This window comes from Mesoplodon bidens (assembly GCF_964165515.1).
Source record: "Mesoplodon bidens genome assembly, chromosome: 11".
Lineage (NCBI taxonomy): Eukaryota > Metazoa > Chordata > Mammalia > Artiodactyla > Ziphiidae > Mesoplodon > Mesoplodon bidens.
Window position 1 is genome coordinate 17194377 of NC_138167.1, and position 18764 is coordinate 17213140.

Genomic DNA, 18764 nt, shown 5'->3' on the forward strand with positions numbered 1-18764 from the left:
CAGAATGCTTAAAAGTTATAAATCTTGAAATCTGATATGCCAGGAGCAATCTTCTGGCTTCTCTACAGGTTCTTTCCTTTTGTAACAGGATTTTCAGTGGGATTTTATGCTGGAATTATGGTTGAAGTCCAAAGTTGGAGACAAAGATGCTAAGTACATCATATTCTGAGTTGAGGGAGGCACTGGATATGCGGTCAGTCCCCCAGGAGGGCTTGAGGGGGGCTCGTTAGTAATCGAGACTCCCCCCACCACTACTATCCCCCAACCATGGTCATAAAAAGAGAAAACTGGCATGGGGGGGGGGAATAAATTAGGAGTTTGGGATTAACATATACACACTACTATATATAAAATAGATAACCAACAAGGACCTGTACTTGTTGTATACTGTGTACTGTATAGCACAGGGAACTCTATTCGATATTTTGTAATGACCTATAAGGGAAAAGAATCTGAAAAAAGAATATATATATATATATATATATGTATGTATATATAACTGAATCACTTTGCTGTGCACCTGAAACTAACACAACATTGTAGATCAACTATACTTCAAGAAAAAAAAGAGAAAGAGAGAAAACTGGGAGCTGGAGAAGTCTGTTGAGGAGTGGGGATTCTCCCCTTCCCCAAAGAAGAGGGAGCACCCAACAGAATTAAGACTGGGGGTACCTGGCCAGAGGGGTACCCTTCCATAGGGTTGGCTTAAGGCAACACCCTTGTTGGTCCATCCCCCAAGCTTCCTAAGTGGAAAGAAAAGGAAATGAGAATGAATCAGCAGTAGGAGAGTGACCCTAAATGATGAGGCAACAGTGGGAGACACTCATGGTAAACCCCCAAAATGGGGGTGTGGGGAGCATGGATGACTTTTTGGGATGTGAGACCTTGATCACCTGCTCAAGATGGAGGTGAACTGACTCAGCTGAGCATTTCGCTCTTCCTAGGGCCCATAGGGATCCTTTAAGAAACAGTGCACAATGACAGTCTTAGAAGGGTACAAAAACTCTTCCAGGGGATAAGTATAACAAAATATGAGGGTTTTTTTCTTCTATCTGGGAATTGTGGTCATAGCCCCAAACTGAGATCAACATGTGCCAAGTACCCCATCTTTTTTTTTTTTTTTTTGCCGTATGCGGGCCTCTCACTGCTGTGGCCTCTCCCGTTGCGGAGCACAGGCTCCGGATGCGCAGGCTCAGCAGCCATGGTTCACGGGCCCAGCTGCTCCACGGCATGTGGGATCTTCCCGGACCGGGGCATGAACCCGTGTCCCCTGCATCGGCAGGCAGACTCTCAACTATTGTGCCACCAGGGAAGTCCTAAGTACCCCATCTTTTAAGTTCAGAAAGCTGCCAGAAGTTGGAGCCAGCCACTTCCCTACAAGTCTTCTAAGTGGTGGTACCCGACCCGAGGAACAGTCCCCGCACCGTACAGCTGATCCATACTAAGAAGGCCTGGGAGGGATGAGCAGCCCCGGGAGTGCCCTGTTTTGGCCGTGATGCTATTGCTTCTCCATCCTGCGGGGAGAAGAGACAGTGCTCTCCCTCCCTGCCAACTAGGGAAGAAGAGGGATGGGTGAAGTTCCAAAAGAACCCACTTATAAAAGCGCTGAGGGTCTGCATTAAAGAGAAACAGTTATTGCATCCTCGGGTGCTTTGCTGTGCTGGCCCTGCACTGTCTGGGAAGAAGAAACAGACATGGAAAGAGGTGGTGAGGCTGAGGCGATGGGCAGTGAAATTCCCTTTGGTGAGGCGAGGATGGCGTCTTTCCTCCACCTGAGAAGGCTGCCCAGCAGGCAAAGGAACTAGGACAATTTGCTCTTAAAAAATGTGGGCAGGCTGTCAGGGTTCACCTGAGAAGCAGTAGTCACCAAGAGAAAGACTGTGAATAGTCTCCTTCCTCCCTGCCCAGTGGGGAAGGAGCAGCTTCCAGGCAGGGGAGGATCAGGGCTCTGCATCAGAGGGCACCCCTCACACTTCCAGCCCAGGTGCTGGGATTCATGCAGGGTCACACACGAGAGTTTTCACTGTGCTTTAAAATCAACACAACTGGGGCTTCCCTGGTGGCGCAGTGGTTGAAAGTCTGCCTGCCGATGCAGGGGACACGGGTTCATGCCCCGGTCGGGGAAGACCCCACATGCTGCGGAGCAGCTGGGCCCATGAGTCATGGCCGCTGAGCCTACGTGTCCAGAGCCTGTGCTCCACAACGGGAGAGGCCACAACAATGAGACGCCCATGTACCAAAAAAAAAAATCGACACAACTGAGCTAAGTACCAAGATAAGACTATCCCAATAATCAAGGTGGATGTAAATCGATAAAATCTGGCCAATCTTGGTGACAGACCCATTAGTGTCAATAAAGGGGAGTAAGGGGTGAGGGTCAGGAGGTAGATCTGACAAGGCATAGTTGGAGCAGTTACCAGGAAAAAATAAAATGACTGTATTTTTACCCCCAAATTGAGGCTTCCCAGTCCCCGGTGGATGCATCCTATTTCCCGCCTCTCTGCTTCCTGTTGAGCTCCCTCTCACTATGGCAGCCTGGCTGGGGGAGTGCAGAGCAGTAGCTCACCAAGTGAGAGATCCCCCTCCAAACCGGGCTGGCTTCTCCGTCTCTTTTATTCCACTGGTAATTGAGTTTTGCTTTCCCCCAAGGACTCATGTATCTTTTAGCAATGCTTTAAAGGGCTTTTTCTCTCTGATATCTCACATATTGCACAGGTTACCCAGAGTCGAAAGATATTATACCACTGAGCTGCATGGAGTCCCCGTGCAGGCCAAAATCTCAATGGACCAAAGGAGGGACTTGAGCCCTCTCTGGACTCCACCAAATACAGACACACACAGCTCAGTTCTGAAAGTGAAGGTCAACCTGCGTTTGGTTTTCCTCCATAAAAAGGAGCTGAGAGGCTTTTTGGAGCACATATCTGTTCCTATAAATACTGTGTGCTTCTATGTTCTCTGCCAGAAGGCCCGTGTCCTCCTGGCTACCCGCTTTATTCCCAGGGCCTAGCAACAGTGTCTGGCACATAGAAGGCACTGAAGAGATATTTGCTGAATGAAGGAATGAGTGGAGGAGTGAATGAATGAATTGGAAGTGAATATTTATGGCATGGAGTCTTAATATTAGGCAACAAAAGAAACTACCCCTGAAAGGTATTCCAACAGCTGTGGACAGGCCTTTCAGATAATCCAGTGTCTTTATTCAGACAACAAATACTTCTTAGACACTTAGTAATAAGACAGTGATGAGGGATCTAAAACAGACAAAAACAAGACTGAATCTCTGACCCTAAAGCACCAAAGCAACAGTATGTATAAGCTGCTTCAAACAGGTACAAGGGGAGAAGGACATGGGAAGAAATGACATAGGTCAATGTCAACACAATCACCAACACTCAACCTCCAAAAACCCAACCCAACAAAATATCATCATGGGATTTTTGTGCCTTTTTACTGCACCTTCACCCCCCACTCAGTGGGTACGATCTGTTCCAGAGTCAAGCTCAAGAGTTTTTATTTCAGTAAACAGGAAAAAGACTCTTAACAGAGTCAGAAAACACAATTTTTAAATTTAAGACCGTTGTATTTTTCCTTGAAATCTCTACCTTATAGTGAAGCAAAGTTCATTTTCCCTTTTAAATTACAGTTTTATTTAATTGCTTAAGTCCTGGGAAAATGATGCAAATGGTTCTATAAAGGCACTGCTTTTTTTTAAAACTGAAGTATAGTTGATTTATGATCTTGTGTTAGTTTCAGGTGTACAGCAAAGTGATTCAGATATATATATAAATATATAGATATATTCTTTTTCAGATTATTTTCCATTATAGGCTATTACAAGATATTGAATAGTTCCCTGTGCTCTACAGTAAGTTCTTGTTGGTTATCTATTTTACACACAGTAGCATGTATCTGTTAATCCCATACTCCTAATTTATCCCTCTTCCCACCTTCCCCCTTTGGTAACCATAAGTTTGTTTTCTATGTCTGTGAGTCCATTTGCTTGAAAATGCAAAAACTCTAATTGAAAAAGATACATGAACCCCAATGTTCACAGTAGCACTATTTACACTACCCAAGATGTGGAAGCAAACTAAGTGCCCATCGACAGATGAACGGATAAAGAAGATGTGGCATATATATACAGGAATATTACTTAGCCATAAAAAGGATGAAATATTGCCATTTTCAGCAACATGGATGGACCCAGAGATTATCATACTAAGTGAAGTCACACAGAGAAAGACATATTATATTATATCACTTATCTAGGGAATCTGAAAAAATAACACAAATGAACTTATTTACAAAATAAGACACTGCCTTTTAAATGTAGATGACAGACCATGCTAATGGGGAGGAAAACCGTGACAGATAAAGGTACATGTTACATAGCACTAAGTAAATTCCTCATAGCTAGGTCTCTGCAATTGAGGGGAGACTGTCACTGTACATATCCAGTTTTATGGGAATCTTTCTTAGCTGTTTTGGCTTGTTGACCAATTTCATCATTTAATGCTAACAATCATTGTATGTCTGACTATTTACGCAATCGTTATCCACACTGAAATGGAGGAAACCTCAAATCTGCCCTCAGCCAAAGTCAAAGATTTTCTATGAACAACCAAAGAAACCAGTTATAAAGAACTGGTGGTGGGGGGAAAAAAACCCATCAAGAAACTACTTTTGGAAATGTATACTAAGAAAATAAATGGACAAATGCTTAAGATGTATACACAAGTATGTTCATAAAAGCATTATTTCTAAAGGTAAGAAACTGCAACATGAATATCCAGTAACAGTGGATTACTTAAATAAATTATTAACTATCCTGAAAAAGGAAAATCTTATAGCCGTTAAAAAGCAATGATGTACATACAGCAAGATCATTTTGACCCACCTCCTAGAGAAATGGAAATAAAATAAAAAATAAACAAATGGGACCTAATGAGACTTAAAAGCTTTTGCACAGCAAAGGAAACCATAAACAAGGTGAAAAGACAACCCTCAGAATGGGAGAACATATTTGCAAATGAAGCAACTGACAAAGGATTAATCTCCAAAATATACAAATAGCTCATGCAGCTCAATATCAAAAAAATAATCAACCCAATCCCCAAATGGGCAGAAGACCTAAATAGACATTTCTCCAAAGAAGATATACAGATTGCCAACAAACACATGAAAGAATGCTCAACATCACTAATCATTAGAGAAATGCAAATCAAAACTACAAGGAGGTATCACCTCACACCAGTCAGAATGGCCATCATCAAAAAACCTACAAACAATAAATGCTGGAGAGGGTGTGGAGAAAAGGGAACCCTTTTGCACTGTTGGTGGGAATGTAACTTGATACAGCCACTATGGAGAACAGTATGGAGGTTCCTTAAAAAAATAAAAATAGAACTACCATACGACCCAGCAATCCCACTACTGGGCATATACCCTGAGAAAACCATAATTCAAAAAGAGTCATATACCACAATGTTCATTGCAGCTCTATTTACAATAGTCAGGACATGGAAGCAACCTAAGTGTCCATCCACAGATGAATGGATAAAGAAGATGTGGCACATATGTACAATGGAATATTACTCAGCCATAAAGAGAAACGAAATTGAGTTATTTATAGTGAGGTGGATGGACCTAGAGTCTGTCATACAGAGTGAAGTAAGTCAGAAAGAGAAAAACATATACTGTATGCTAACATATATATATGGAGTCTAAAAAAAAAATTGTTATGAAGAACCTAGGGGCAGGACAGGAATAAAGACGCAGATGCAGGGATTCCCTGGTGGTGCAGTGGTTGAGAGTCCGCCTGCCGATGAAGGGGACACGGGTTCGTGCCCCGGTCTGGGAAGATCCCACATGCCGCGGAGTGGCTAGGCCCATGAGCCATGGCCGCTGAGCCTGCACGTCCGGAGCCTGTGCTCCTCAACGGGAGAGGCCACAATAGTGAAAGGCCCGTGTACCGCAAAAAAATAGACTTGAGGACACAGGGAGGGGAAGGGTAAGCTGGGACGAAGGAGAGAGTGACATGGACATATATACACTACCAAATGTAAAATAGATAGCTAGTGGGAAGCAGCTGCATAGCACAGGGAGATCAGCTCAGTGCTTTGTGACCACCTAGAGGGGTGGGATAGGGAGGGTGGGAGGGAGGGAGATGCAAGAGGGAGGAGATATGGGGTATATGTATATGTATAGCTGATTCACTTTGTTTTAAAGCAGAAACTAACACACCATTGTAAAGCAATTATACTCCAATAAAGATGTTAAAAAAAAGTGATGATGTAGATCTACATATATTCTTACTACAAAAGTATTCACGACGTACTGTCAAATTCATTATATACACACACGGAGGCATTGAATGGTCTGGAAGAATATATACCAAAATATTAGCAATGTTTCTCTCTGGGTGAATAAATGTCAGTCACTTTTACAACTGAAAACAGTATTGGTCTTATATTACATGCCAACTTTGAGAAAGAAGAACTCTTTAAAGAAGCTCTTTGATTTCTCATATTCAGTATTTGCCAAATATTGGGCTGGCCAAAAAGTGCCTTCGGTTTTTAAGTAAAAATAAAAGACACATTTTTCATTTTCACCAAGAACTTTATTGAACAACGTATTCACCCTTTTGTTCCACTACCTTCTGCCATTTTTTAGGCAACTTCATAATTCCATCTTCCCAAAACGTTTTATCTTTTTGAGCAAAGAACTGTCCCAGGTGCCTTTTACAATCTTCCAGGGAATTGAAATTTGTTCCATTAAGGGAATTTTGTAAAGACTGAAATAAATGGAAATCCAAAGGTGCAATGTCTGGTGAATACAGTGGGTGAATCAGAACTTCCCAGCTAAGCTGTAACAGTTTTTGCCTGGTCATCAAAAAACATGCAGTCTTGCATTATCCTGATGGAAGATTATGCATTTTCTGTTGCCTAATTCTGGACGCTTTTCATGGAGTGCTGTTTTCAGTTGGTCTAAATGGAAGCAGTACTTGTTGGAATGAATCATTTGGTTTTCTGGAAGGAGCTCATAATAGAGGACTCCATTCCAATCCTACCATATACACATCATCACCTTCTTTGGATGAAGACCGGCCTTAGGTGTGGTTGGTGGTGGTTCATATCGCTTGCCCCACGATCTCTTCCCTTTCAGATTATTGTACAGTATCCATTTTTCATTGCCCGTCACAATATGTTTTAAAAACGGAATGTTTTCATTGCATTTAAGTAGAGAATCGCAGGCAGAAATACGGTCAAGAAGGTTTCTTTTCCTTAACTTATGTGGAACCCAAACATCAAAGCAATGAACATAACCAAGATGGTGCAAATGATTTTCAACGCTTGATCTGGATATTTTGAGTATGCCAGCTATCTCCCATGTGGTATAACGTTGACTGTTCTCAATTAATGTCTCAATTTGATCACTATCAACTTCAACTGGTCTACCCGATCGTGGAGCATCGTCCAGTGAGAAATCTCCAGCACAAAACCCCGCAAACCACTTAAGACACGTTCAATCCGTCACAGCACCTTCTCCATACACTGCACAAATCATTTTTTGCGTTTTGGTTGGATTTTTACCTTTCTTGAAATAATAAAGCATAATATGCCGAAGATGTTGCTTTTTTTCTTCCATCTTCAATATTAAAATGGCTACACAAAAATTCACCAGTTTTTATGTCTTTTTTTAAATGCACGCTGATATGACAGCTGTCACATACAATCTAACAAAATTGTTTTGAATGAAGTTAAAGACAACTAAGTGCTGCTAGAGCCATCTTACGGAAAAAAACGAATGAACCTTTTGGCCAACATATCTTTTCAGTATCCTTTTTAAGGATCCTTTTGAAGAAAGTAATTTGTTCCAATGTGGTAACATTTTTTTTAAAAAGAAACTCATGGTAAATAATTTTTTTCCAAAATGAAAATCATAAATCTATTTTATCACAAGCTTGTAAGTTAAAAATTAATTATATGAGAAAATGTTAAAGCTATAATGTTGAATGATTAAAAAGGATATAAAACTAAATATACAAAATACATAAAATTTAGTAATAATACACATGCAAAAAAATACACAAAAAGAAAGTTACAATGAGCACTTCTGAGGAACGGAATTATGAGTGATTTTTTTTCTCCTTTTTCCTACATTTAAAATTTTCCTATAGGGGCTTCCCTGGTGGCGCGGTGGTTGGGAGTCCGCCTACCGATGCGGGGGACGCGGGTTCGTGCCCCGGTCCGGGAGGATCCCACATGCTGCGGAGCGGCTGGGCCCGTGAGCCATGGCCGCTGGGCTTGCGCGTCTGAAGCCTGTGCTCCACAATGGGAGAGGCCGCGGCAGTGAGAGGCCCGCGTACCGCAAAAAAGGAAAAAAAAATTTTTCCTATAATAGGTATCTATTACTTCCAAAATCAGACAAAGAGATATATCCCCATATCTCTTCCCTCTTGCATCTCCCTTCCTCCCACCCTCCCTATCCCACCCCTCTAGGTGGTCACAAAGCACTAAGCTGATCTCCCTGTGCTATGCAGCTGCTTCCCACTAGTTATCTATTTTACATTTGGTAGTGTATATATGTCCATGCCACTCTCTCCTTTGTCCCAGCTTATGCTTCCCCCTCCCTGCGTCCTCAAGTCCACTATAATTTTTTTAAATAAGCGTGAGGGACATAAAATCATGTACATATTTGTTTTATCAATAATTGAAACAAGCACTTTGTTCAAAACAAGCCCTTTCTCATTACACTCACTTGGAAATAAATCTCTGGTTTGTAGTCTGTTCCTCAAGCCCTGAATAATGGAGACCGTGTAACTCTGAATTCATTTCAGCTTCCTTCTGGCACCTAATTAAAGGAGTGGCACAGCTCTTATGGCTTTGGCAGCTTCCCTCTCATGCAGTGCCATTGCTAGAAGACAGTCCAACAGGAAGGGGGAAAATCGGTTGCTTCGAAACTCAGCATGATTATCTAAAACAAACTCTCACCCTTGGAACACAGTACTCAGTTTCTTACTGACTTAACTAATGACACTAGACTCGACAATAACTTCTATAAAATCATGAACCATGTCTAACTTTCATCACTGTATTCCAGCACCTAACTGGTACACAAGAGGCATTTACTAAATGTAGATAAATGAATGATTGAATGAATGAATGAATGAATGGGTGATTTATGACTGGGGTCTGCTCTCTTCCTTAAAGTTCTGCTGGCCATTTTACAGCAACCTTAGTACTAACACTGTGGAGGAAGAAGTGTGTCATAAGGTCACATTTCATTGTCATACATTCCATTACTAAAAGTACAATAATAGGCATAGGATGTGTCCCAGGAAGCAGATTTTCTCATCATCATGGCTTAATAATTAGCAATTATTCAGCCCCTAAGCCTCCCAAGGTAAGAAGTGCCACCCCTAGCTAAGGCTCAGAGAAGCCAGGTAAATTTTTCAAGGTCACAAAGTTAATAAATGACAGAACCAGTATTAAAACCTGATTCTATGGGGCCCTGAAGTCCAGGCTCTTCCTATGTGGGAACAATCATCTTGTCATCTCATCAAGCCAGCTTGAGAATGACTATGGCTTGCACACTAATCATCTCCCTTAATTATCATCATAAACCTAGGAAGTGAGTTGGCATATTATACCACGTTTCAGATGACAAAACAAAGGAACAGAGAGGTTAAGCAGCTTGCCCAAGGTCACAGAGCTCCCAAAAGAGCCAAAATAGGATGAAAAGCTAGAAAGTATTTGACTAGAAATCTATCAACTTCATCATAAGGGACTGCATTAATGATACACAGTCAGCATCACTTCCGAAATGACTCACAACTATGATGAGAAAAACAAGCTTTGAGAAAAAAGCTTGTTTTACTGAGTTGCTGCCTAGGCATTTTACAGTATGATAGCCCTGCTCACACCCAGAGTCTGGACATTTTGATAAGGACTCGCGTTTAGGATGCCCGCCCTAAGTTCCCTCTTTGCTTTTCTCCAGGTACCTTTTAAAATAACAACTTAGAGTTAAGCCAACAAAAAGTTCCAGACCTCTGCCCCAACCACCTTATAAGTACTAGGTGCTTGTTACCTTGCTTTCTGTCTCCCACTCTTGAGCTCCTGGCCTGGGACGGAGGGCTACCCCTCCTCAAGCTCACTGTCCCCCCTTGCTTCTGGGATCTGTAAGTAACAAACCCTAGACTCCACTTCCTTTGTATGAGTGTATTAAAACCGTGTCTTCAATCAATACGACCACGGGTTTCACCTCCCCAAAGTGGACGCTGGACGCTGAGGGAGGTACCTATCGCCACAGTGGGGAACTTGTGTCTCCTGATTCAGCATGTTTTTTGTTTGATATAACAGCTCTGGCTTCCTAACAGAAGACAAACTGGCCATACTCTACACTAACATATATAATTATTCAGTTGATCCAACTAGCTGCCTAAACACTCCTCTACAAAACGAAGACAAATAGACTCCCACATTGCAAAAAAAAAAAAAAATACCCCTACTTGCAAGGCAGAAGACAAAAGTGCAAATTAACAAACAGATAAAATATATGTTCTCTCCTCCTATCCTTTTCCCTGGACAAATATACCTGTATAACTATCTGGAATGCCAGATTCAAATTGAGGCTTCTCAAACTCTAGCAAGTTTGGTACTGGAACATGGCAACATAGAAAGAGCCACCCCTCCCCATGTGTACATGTGAAATCCCCCCAATCCCATATCCAATTTCCTCTCACAGCCTCCCATTCTCACAAAGAGCTGTTCCTTGGCCAACCCTTGGGCCTAGGAGTGCACACAGCAGTGGGACAAGCCACCCCCAGGATGAGGAAAAGGGGAAACACTACATAAAGGCAGGCAGGCTACGGAGTGGGCTTGAGTCATGTGGGCTGGGAATTCCAGGGTCTACAAAGGCCCCATTGAGCCTTGCCTGATTGAGAAGCGGTGAGACCAGAGGAGGGGCAAAGTGAGCTCCCCCCTAAAACACAGGACACAAAGCATGGGCTTCTCTTGCCAAGGTCTAAGGGGGGGCACTGATCAGCTCACACACAAGCTTTCAATAGAAACTTATCATAAATCTCCCCAAATGCATCCCCTCTCCCTACCGTTCCCTAGAACCAAGACCTGTCCATCTATCAAAGTAAATTCATTCACTCCTCTTCCAGTCATCAAAGCATTTACAGTTTGTCATTTCCAAATGTAGCTGTTAATTGCATGATATTTTCTGGGTGTTTTAAATCCTGTCAATCGGACTGACTTTGTTTCTCTAAAGCAGTGATTCTCAGCCAGCAGCCACTTTGCCCCCTGGGAGATATATCTGGGGACATATATGGTTGTTTCATTCCGTGGATGGTCAGTAGACAAAGGCCATGGGTGTTGCTGAATATTCTACAATGTACAGGACAACCCTCCACAACAAAGAATTATCCAGCCCAGGATGTCAGTGGTGCTGAGGTGAGGAAACTCTATTCTAGAATAGGAACCCTTTGAGAGGATGCCATTTACTCCTTCGGTCCCCAAACAGCCAAGCAGAGTGCCGGACCTCGATAAATCCTTGCTGGCTGACTGGCTAACTGGTCCCACTCCATTCTAAAACGTTCAGTCATGCAGTAACTCAACAAAAATGAGTGTGCCAGGAACCACAGCTCAGCTCTGGGGATGCAAATATGAATGAGTCGGCATGAAAGGCAGACAAGTAAACTGGTACTTTTAACACAGCTTGAGTAATGCACCTGTCATTACCAGCTATTTCTATATTTACCTGTTTATTATGTCTCCCCTCGTTAGCCTATAAATTTCAAGAAAGTAAGGGTTTTGTTAAGTTCACTGTTATGGTTCCAGCCCCTTTTACGATAATAGTGGTAGATACAGTAGTAGACATTTTGGATCAATGAAAAAATGAAATAATATGCACAAGGCTTTTTTTTTTTTTCCCCCTCTGAAGGAGGAGATTCTAACACATCCTGGGGAGGAAGGAAGGAAAGCTGCCTTGAGGAGAGCTAATTCGGATTAAGCACTAATTACACTTGGCCCTCAGTGTCCATGAGGGAATGGTTGCAGGACTCCACCCCATCTCCCCGCCCTCCCACCCTGCACAGACACCAAAATTCCCGGATGCTCAAGTCCCTTATACAAAACGGCTAGTATAGGATGCCCTCCATATCCGTGGATTCTACATCTGAGGAGTCAACCAACTGCGGATCTCGAATTTCCATCCTAGGCTAGTTGAATCCGCGGATGCGGAAACCACGGATTCGGAGGGCCGACTCTATGTGCCAGAAACAGTTCTCAGCATTTTCAATGTATAACCTATTCTAATGCTCACAACACTCCTATAAGAAACCACAATTTGGGCTTCCCTGGTGGCGCAGTGGTTAAGAATCCGCCTGCCAATGCAGGGGACACGGGTTCGAGCCCTGGTCCAGGAAGATCCCACATGCCACAGAGCAACTAAGCCCATGTGCCACAACTACCGAGCCTGCGCTCTAGAGCCCGTGAGCCACAACTACTGAAGCCCGCACGTCTAGAGCCTGTGCTCTGCAACAAGAGAAGACACCACAATGAGAAGCCCGCGCACTGCAATGAAGAGCAGCCCCTGCTCACCGCAACTAGAGAAAGCCCATGCGCAGCAACGAAGACCCAACGCAGCCAAAAATAAAAATAAAAATAAATAAAGAGGGCTTCCCTGGTGGCGCAGTGGTTGAGAGTCCGCCTGCCGATGCAGGGGACACCGATGCAGGTTCGAGCCCTGGTCCGGGAAGATCCCACATGCCGCGGAGCGGCTGGGCCGGTGGCCACTGAGCCTGCGCGTCCAGAGCCTGTGCTCCGCAACGGGAGAGGCCACAACAGTGAGAGGTCCGCGTACCGAAAAAAAAATAAAGAAATAAAATAAATAAAGAAATAAATAAAATAAAGAAAGAAAATTTTTAAAAAAGAAGCCATGTTTTACATACGAGGAAATGAAGTCTGATTTGCTCCAGAACACGACAAAGAGTGGCAGCAGGGTTTGAGGACCGCTAACTTTGGAACCTTTACTCTTAACCACTGCAACTGCACTGTGGAGAGATGAGTACGAACTGACCCCGTGAAGGGTGGGCCCTGCGGCCTTGAAGGAAAAGCATTCCAGGCAGAGGGAATGGCGCAAGCAAAGCCAACACAGCCTGGCTTATTTCAGGGACTATAACTTTTACCTATATGACTAAAGCATGAGGAGGAACACGGATGAAAGGTGATGGTGGAAAAGTAATCATGGCCAGATCATAAGAGACATCAGCAATGCCTCGTTTCCCCAAGATTATCCGGGAATGAGCCTAAGGCTTAGAGTCTAATAGCTGTGGGTGGAAACTCAACCCAATCACTTTGTTAGTGGTTCTCTCTGAACCTCCATTTCCTCAACTGTAAGACAAAGAACATACAAATATTTACTTTATAAAATAGCTATGGGAACAAACATAACTAATACAAGCACTAAGAACTGGACCTGGTACAAGTCATGAGTCCAAGCAACGTGAATGACTTACTTTTGTTATTGTATCATTGCTGATGGAGTTTTTTCACATGTGTAAATCTGCAGCATAATGGCAGCTTATTTTCGTAAGCACCACATTAAACCAGCTTTTTCCTAAACTACTTTTACAGTGAATTCCACAAATTCTCCACTTAACAAACATAATACTTACATCCCATATACACAGATGGCTGCACCCCCCTCCCATCCCGTCACCCCCCCCCTCCAGTGCCCTTCTGCAGCCACCGGGGCAGCTGTGGAAACACCCGAAGCTTCTGGTAACCATAGATTTAAAATAGGACAGAAAGGAAGCTACGTAAAGCTAGAACTGCTTACAGGAGTGTTTTTTGTTCAGAATTTAGAAAGGGAAAGAGGAACAGGACTACTTAGACTGATGGCCCCCAGCCAGTGAACAGACAGGATGCTCACAGCACTCTGGTGTTATCCCCTTTCCCCAGATCCACCAGGAACAGTGATGTGCCACCTCTGCTGATGTCGGCACATGGCCAGTGCCCTTGGATACTTGATGTCTGTTCATTTCCCATGAGCTGCACCTTAAGCCCATTTCAGAGCTTGTGACCTGGCTCCCACCTGCCTCCCAGTCTGCTTACTGCTGTGCTTGCTGTGGGCGACTTAAGAACTTTCCACACAGGAAGCACACCAGACACTTGCCCACCTCCCCGTCTTGGCTGTTGCTGTCCTGTCTGCCTGGAACATCCTCTGCACTCCCCTCTCACTACTCCCCCATCTTACAGTCCTTCAAGGCTGAGTACAAATACCACCTCTTTTCCAACTTCCCTCCTTCCCCAGAATCAAGTGCCACGTTCTATGAATCTCCCCAGCCCTTTGTTTGTGGTTCAATTGTTTAAGGGCCACGTATTAAACCGAGGTACGAAGCAAGCATCCTTTTAAATGCTATCTGTACGCTACCATAGGATTTTCACTATAAACCCGTAAAAAATGATTACAAACCCCATTTTACAAATGGGGAAGGTGAAGCTCTGAGAGTCAAACTTGCCAACGGTCATACAACTAGAAAGGGAACTCCAACCATGTACTGACAGTTCCCCAATTCCTCAGTTTTTCACTCTGTTAATGCTGCCTCTCTTTAATGGCTTTATTGCCAGGTGGTTAGTTGATTACATATATATACACCTGTCAGAGGGACCAGGGCATAGTCATCTTTGTAAACGCAGATAACAAGGGACCCATACAACGTTCTTAGAAGAATTAAATCAGACAGTACATTGAAAACACTTAGCATAGTGCCATGCGTATAACAAGAGCCTAATAATTTGTTGGTTTTGTTGTTGCTACCATGTCAGGTGCCTTGCACATAAACTGTGAACAGGAGTTTATTTCTGAGAGACAACCAAAATGGGGAAGGACCTGAGGGAAGAGACAAATGCCACTTTGGTTTGGCATTTCCTTGCACGACTTGATTACTCAGTCAGAAGCAGCAAGAGTTCTGTAATAACTTTAAGTTTCTATGATAGGGTGAATTGACTTCTTTACCCTTCTTAGACTATGTGGGTGATGGGGAAACTTCTTATTTAGCAAAACTCTTGCAGCTTTGTTACTTTCTTGCTGCCCACACCGCGCCTCCCCCCCCACCCCCGCCACCCAAGCAATCTGTCAAAATTCCCCTCTGAGAAGTCAGCACTTAAGTTCTAACCTTGGAGAAGAAGAAAATCACAAAGGTAAATGAGAGCACTGAGGGCAAAACGGAATCTGAAATTCTGATGCTTATAAACCTAGTGAAACACTTTCTTTTGTCCTCACAGGATTTTACAAGACTTTAAACCATCACATTTCCTTACTCATAGGTTTTTGTCAGTCACGCCCTAGGAGGAGGTAAGCTGTCTCAGAGGAAGCAATCCATGCATCCTGTTTACTGCTCTCCCCCAGGGCCTAACTCATACCTGGTGCACTGTAGTCACTCATTAAATATGGGTTGACTGACTGGCTGCAGTTGTTTATATGTATGTATATATGAATATACATATATTTATACATATACATACATCATTCCGTGGTTTATGGATAAATGTGTATACATCCCCACATGTAAGTGCATATTGTACATTTATGTATGTGTGTTTGTATTTGTGCAGAAGATAATTCAACTGGCAAACACAAATACCTGTTTGCCAAAGTTGTGTGTCCTTAACACAATAAAGGCCTCTGGCTGACCTAATAGTTAACAATCATACTCTGTTACCCATGTACTAACAATCCAGATGTTAAAAAACAATCAAACATGCAGAGTAAAAAAAAATTTTTGACTTAACAAACCATGATACTTTGACTATCTTTTAAAATCCTCGTCCCTGTTCATTGCTTCAGTGGGGAGGCGTGCGGACGGGCGAATTTGAACCACTAATGATTCGCTGCAAATCTGGCAAGTGAAACATTCCAAATTCCTATGTCCTGGCCAAATGTCCTTATTAAAGTTGTAACGTATATAACTTATCATTTACACTGTCTAACAATTAGAATGACACCACTGACTAGTTATATGTGCCAGACACTTGGCATCAGTTTTTTAATTTAAACTTTACACCAACCCTGCAAGGTAGATGCTATTATCTCTATCTGTACATAAGGAAATTCAGACTCAAAGAGATAGAGTAACTTGCCAAAGATCCTCTGCTGTTTCCCTAGTCATGGCACGGTCAGTCTAATCATTCAGGATTCTCCTCCAAAGCCCAAACTCTTTTCCATGAGCAATGGTGCCACTTACACAGTCTTACAGACACTAAGTTTGAGGGGTATGTGTTTAGGCAGTTTTGGGATTTTCGTAAGTATTTCTCTGCACAGAGAGACTAGACCAAATGCCAGCCAAGCACACTGAAGATTACCCCCAGGCTACAGACAGCAAGAGGCAAGTGTGCCTGAGAAACAACCAGCCTGGGCTTCTCAGAATGTGAAGCATTTTCCACTCAATTATGTCCTCCAAAAGAAATCTATTCTCTAAAAGAGCTTCATTATTGCTCCTCCTATTAAAAAAAAATGTACTCTTTCATTGCAAACCAATGGGAAGCTCTTAACTCATTTCCTTACATTACTTGAAATGAAAGTGCCTTCTGTCTCTAGAGAAAAGAATGGCTGCACGCTATGCCTTTTCAGTAGAACAATCAATACCATGAAGGCAAGAGAAAATTAGCTCTTATATACTTTTAAGTGGAGTGGGGTTATTTTAAACTTAATGATAGCAGAATTCTAAACAGAGAGACAGAAGGAACGTCTTCCCTCGCAGTTTAAAGGCGGATTCAGCTGCCTTTCCCTGCAAGGTTTGGCTATTATCTCTTTGACCTTTCCAGCAGCAGGCCTGAGAAAGGGAAGGAAACCATATGTTTTAAAAGTTTGTTTTCTTAATTTACAGATATTTCTGAACATTTGTAACTAACAGTAGTGAAGTTGGCTCTCACCTGGCCATATACGGCTTTCAAAGATCCTATGCAGAGCAGAGGAAAGCACTCCGTACCCCCTCAACTCCCAGACCACAACCATCACAGGAAGAGCCAACTGCAGCATCTTCAGCTGAATGGACTGAAGGTGAAAGGGGCTCCTGACAGTGGGAGAAGCATCAGGGTGCCCCTTCGGCACGATCAGGAAGGCAGAGAAGAAGCGGAAGTAGCTTTGCCTCACCTCCAATCTTACCGCACAACCCCTGCTGCCAAGAACTCATCTGTAGACCCTTAAACTGAAATTCCCAGAAAAGAAGGGAAACTACAGCCTCTGATTGATGCTCAGAGGTTGATTTCCAACGTGGTTTTGGTTTTTTTCTTTGTTTTCTGATTTCAAGTCCCCACCTAAAGTACATCTCCCAGCCTCCAGAAGGCATCCACAGTAAGCCAAGCAAAAGAGCTGAGAGCTTTAGAGCTTTAGGTGACCAAAATCCCAGCTCCGACCCTGCAAAGGTACATGACCTTGGGGAAGGAACTTCTCCTCTGAAGATTCAGTTTGTGGTTGGTAAGATGGGGATATTAATATCTGTTATTAGAAAGTCGGTGAAACTCCAGTAAAAATCACTCAGTCTCCGGCTCTTTAGTAGGGCATCAGTAAGTGCCTTGTGTTTGTTATGGGCATACTGCACAAAGCAGCGGGAGCCAGGCTGGATGTCCATGTTTTCACTGCCCATGACTCCCTCATTAGTGACTTATGTTACCAACCATGCACCAAACCCCAGGAAGACGCCTGGTACCTGCTTCTAGTTCTCTACAGCTTCGAATGTCTGCAGAGCCCGAGATAAATTCTCATTAAGTTCAAGGGACAAAGTTAGCCTAGATTCTTCTTCCCACCGGTTATCGGCAAATCGTTGACTACAACTCAGGCTTGGGAAGAAATGCGTACAGACTTTCCACAGCCAAAGCAGGTGTCTGCACATCTCCCGGGGTAAGGGCTGGGGAAGGGCCCCTGACTAATGTCTCCAGGTTGGGAACGACAAAGAAAGGGACTAGGACAAGAAGAACGGGATGAAAGGGCCTCTGCAAGGCGGTCCTCGCCGGTGACCCTGTCCTCGGCGTCCCTGGAGGAAAGGACACGAGCTGGGTGGAGCCGCGAGAGCAGGAGTACCTGAAGACTCTGGCCGCCGTCTGGTTCCTCCTCCACGCCGTGCCCTGTTGCAGCACCCCCTGCACAATCTCCTTCTCGTTGGGCAGTCGGTAGACGGGGAAGATGTACAGCCAGCAGAGGACCACGACGCAGAGGGCACTGGCTCCCACGGGCAGCCGGGTCCGCGGGAACTTCCACGCCAGGACGGCCATGGCCCCTCTGGACGTCTGTCGCCGGGCCCGCCCGCAGGGGCTCATCGCAGCCCCCGGGTCCCAGGGTGGCGGTCGAGGGCCGAAGCCTCAGCACTAGGCTAGGCGCAGGGGCAGCGGAGGATCCCCCCACCGCCGGCCCCCCATGCACACACACCTTTCGATTTCGTGCTCGCACTCGCACGCACGCTCCTTCGGCTCCCACAGCTTCAAAGGTCGGCGCAAGGATTTTTTCCAATGCAACTTTTCCGAGGATTTTTTTCTAGGGGAAGTGCCCCGGGAGCAAGTCACGAGCTACGGCCATGGTCGCTCCCCCTGAAGAAGGCGGGCGCCGGGGTCTCCAAGAGCGCGGGGAGCGGCGGCGGCGAGTCGCTCCCGCCGGTTCTGCAGCGTTACCGTCGCCCTCGGCGTGGGGCCGGGGAGAGTCTCGGCTCCCTCGCAGACATTTGGTCCGCGGCGTCCCCTTCTGAGCGATGCTCCTGCTCC

The 18764-nt window shown here is 44.2% G+C and overlaps 1 protein-coding gene across 1 annotated transcript in view; it reads right to left on the reverse strand.

Moving 5' to 3' along the window:
- ST8SIA1 (ST8 alpha-N-acetyl-neuraminide alpha-2,8-sialyltransferase 1) overlaps window positions 1-18326 on the reverse strand; it is a gene marked incomplete at both ends in the record, with an annotated part of 153667 nt that extends 135341 nt beyond the window's left edge. The window contains one exon of the mRNA XM_081249202.1: window positions 18091-18326. Within this exon, the coding sequence (XP_081105328.1) occupies window positions 18091-18326 (236 nt within the window). The remainder of the gene's footprint in view (window positions 1-18090) is intronic.
- Between the last annotated feature and the right edge of the window lie 438 nt (window positions 18327-18764).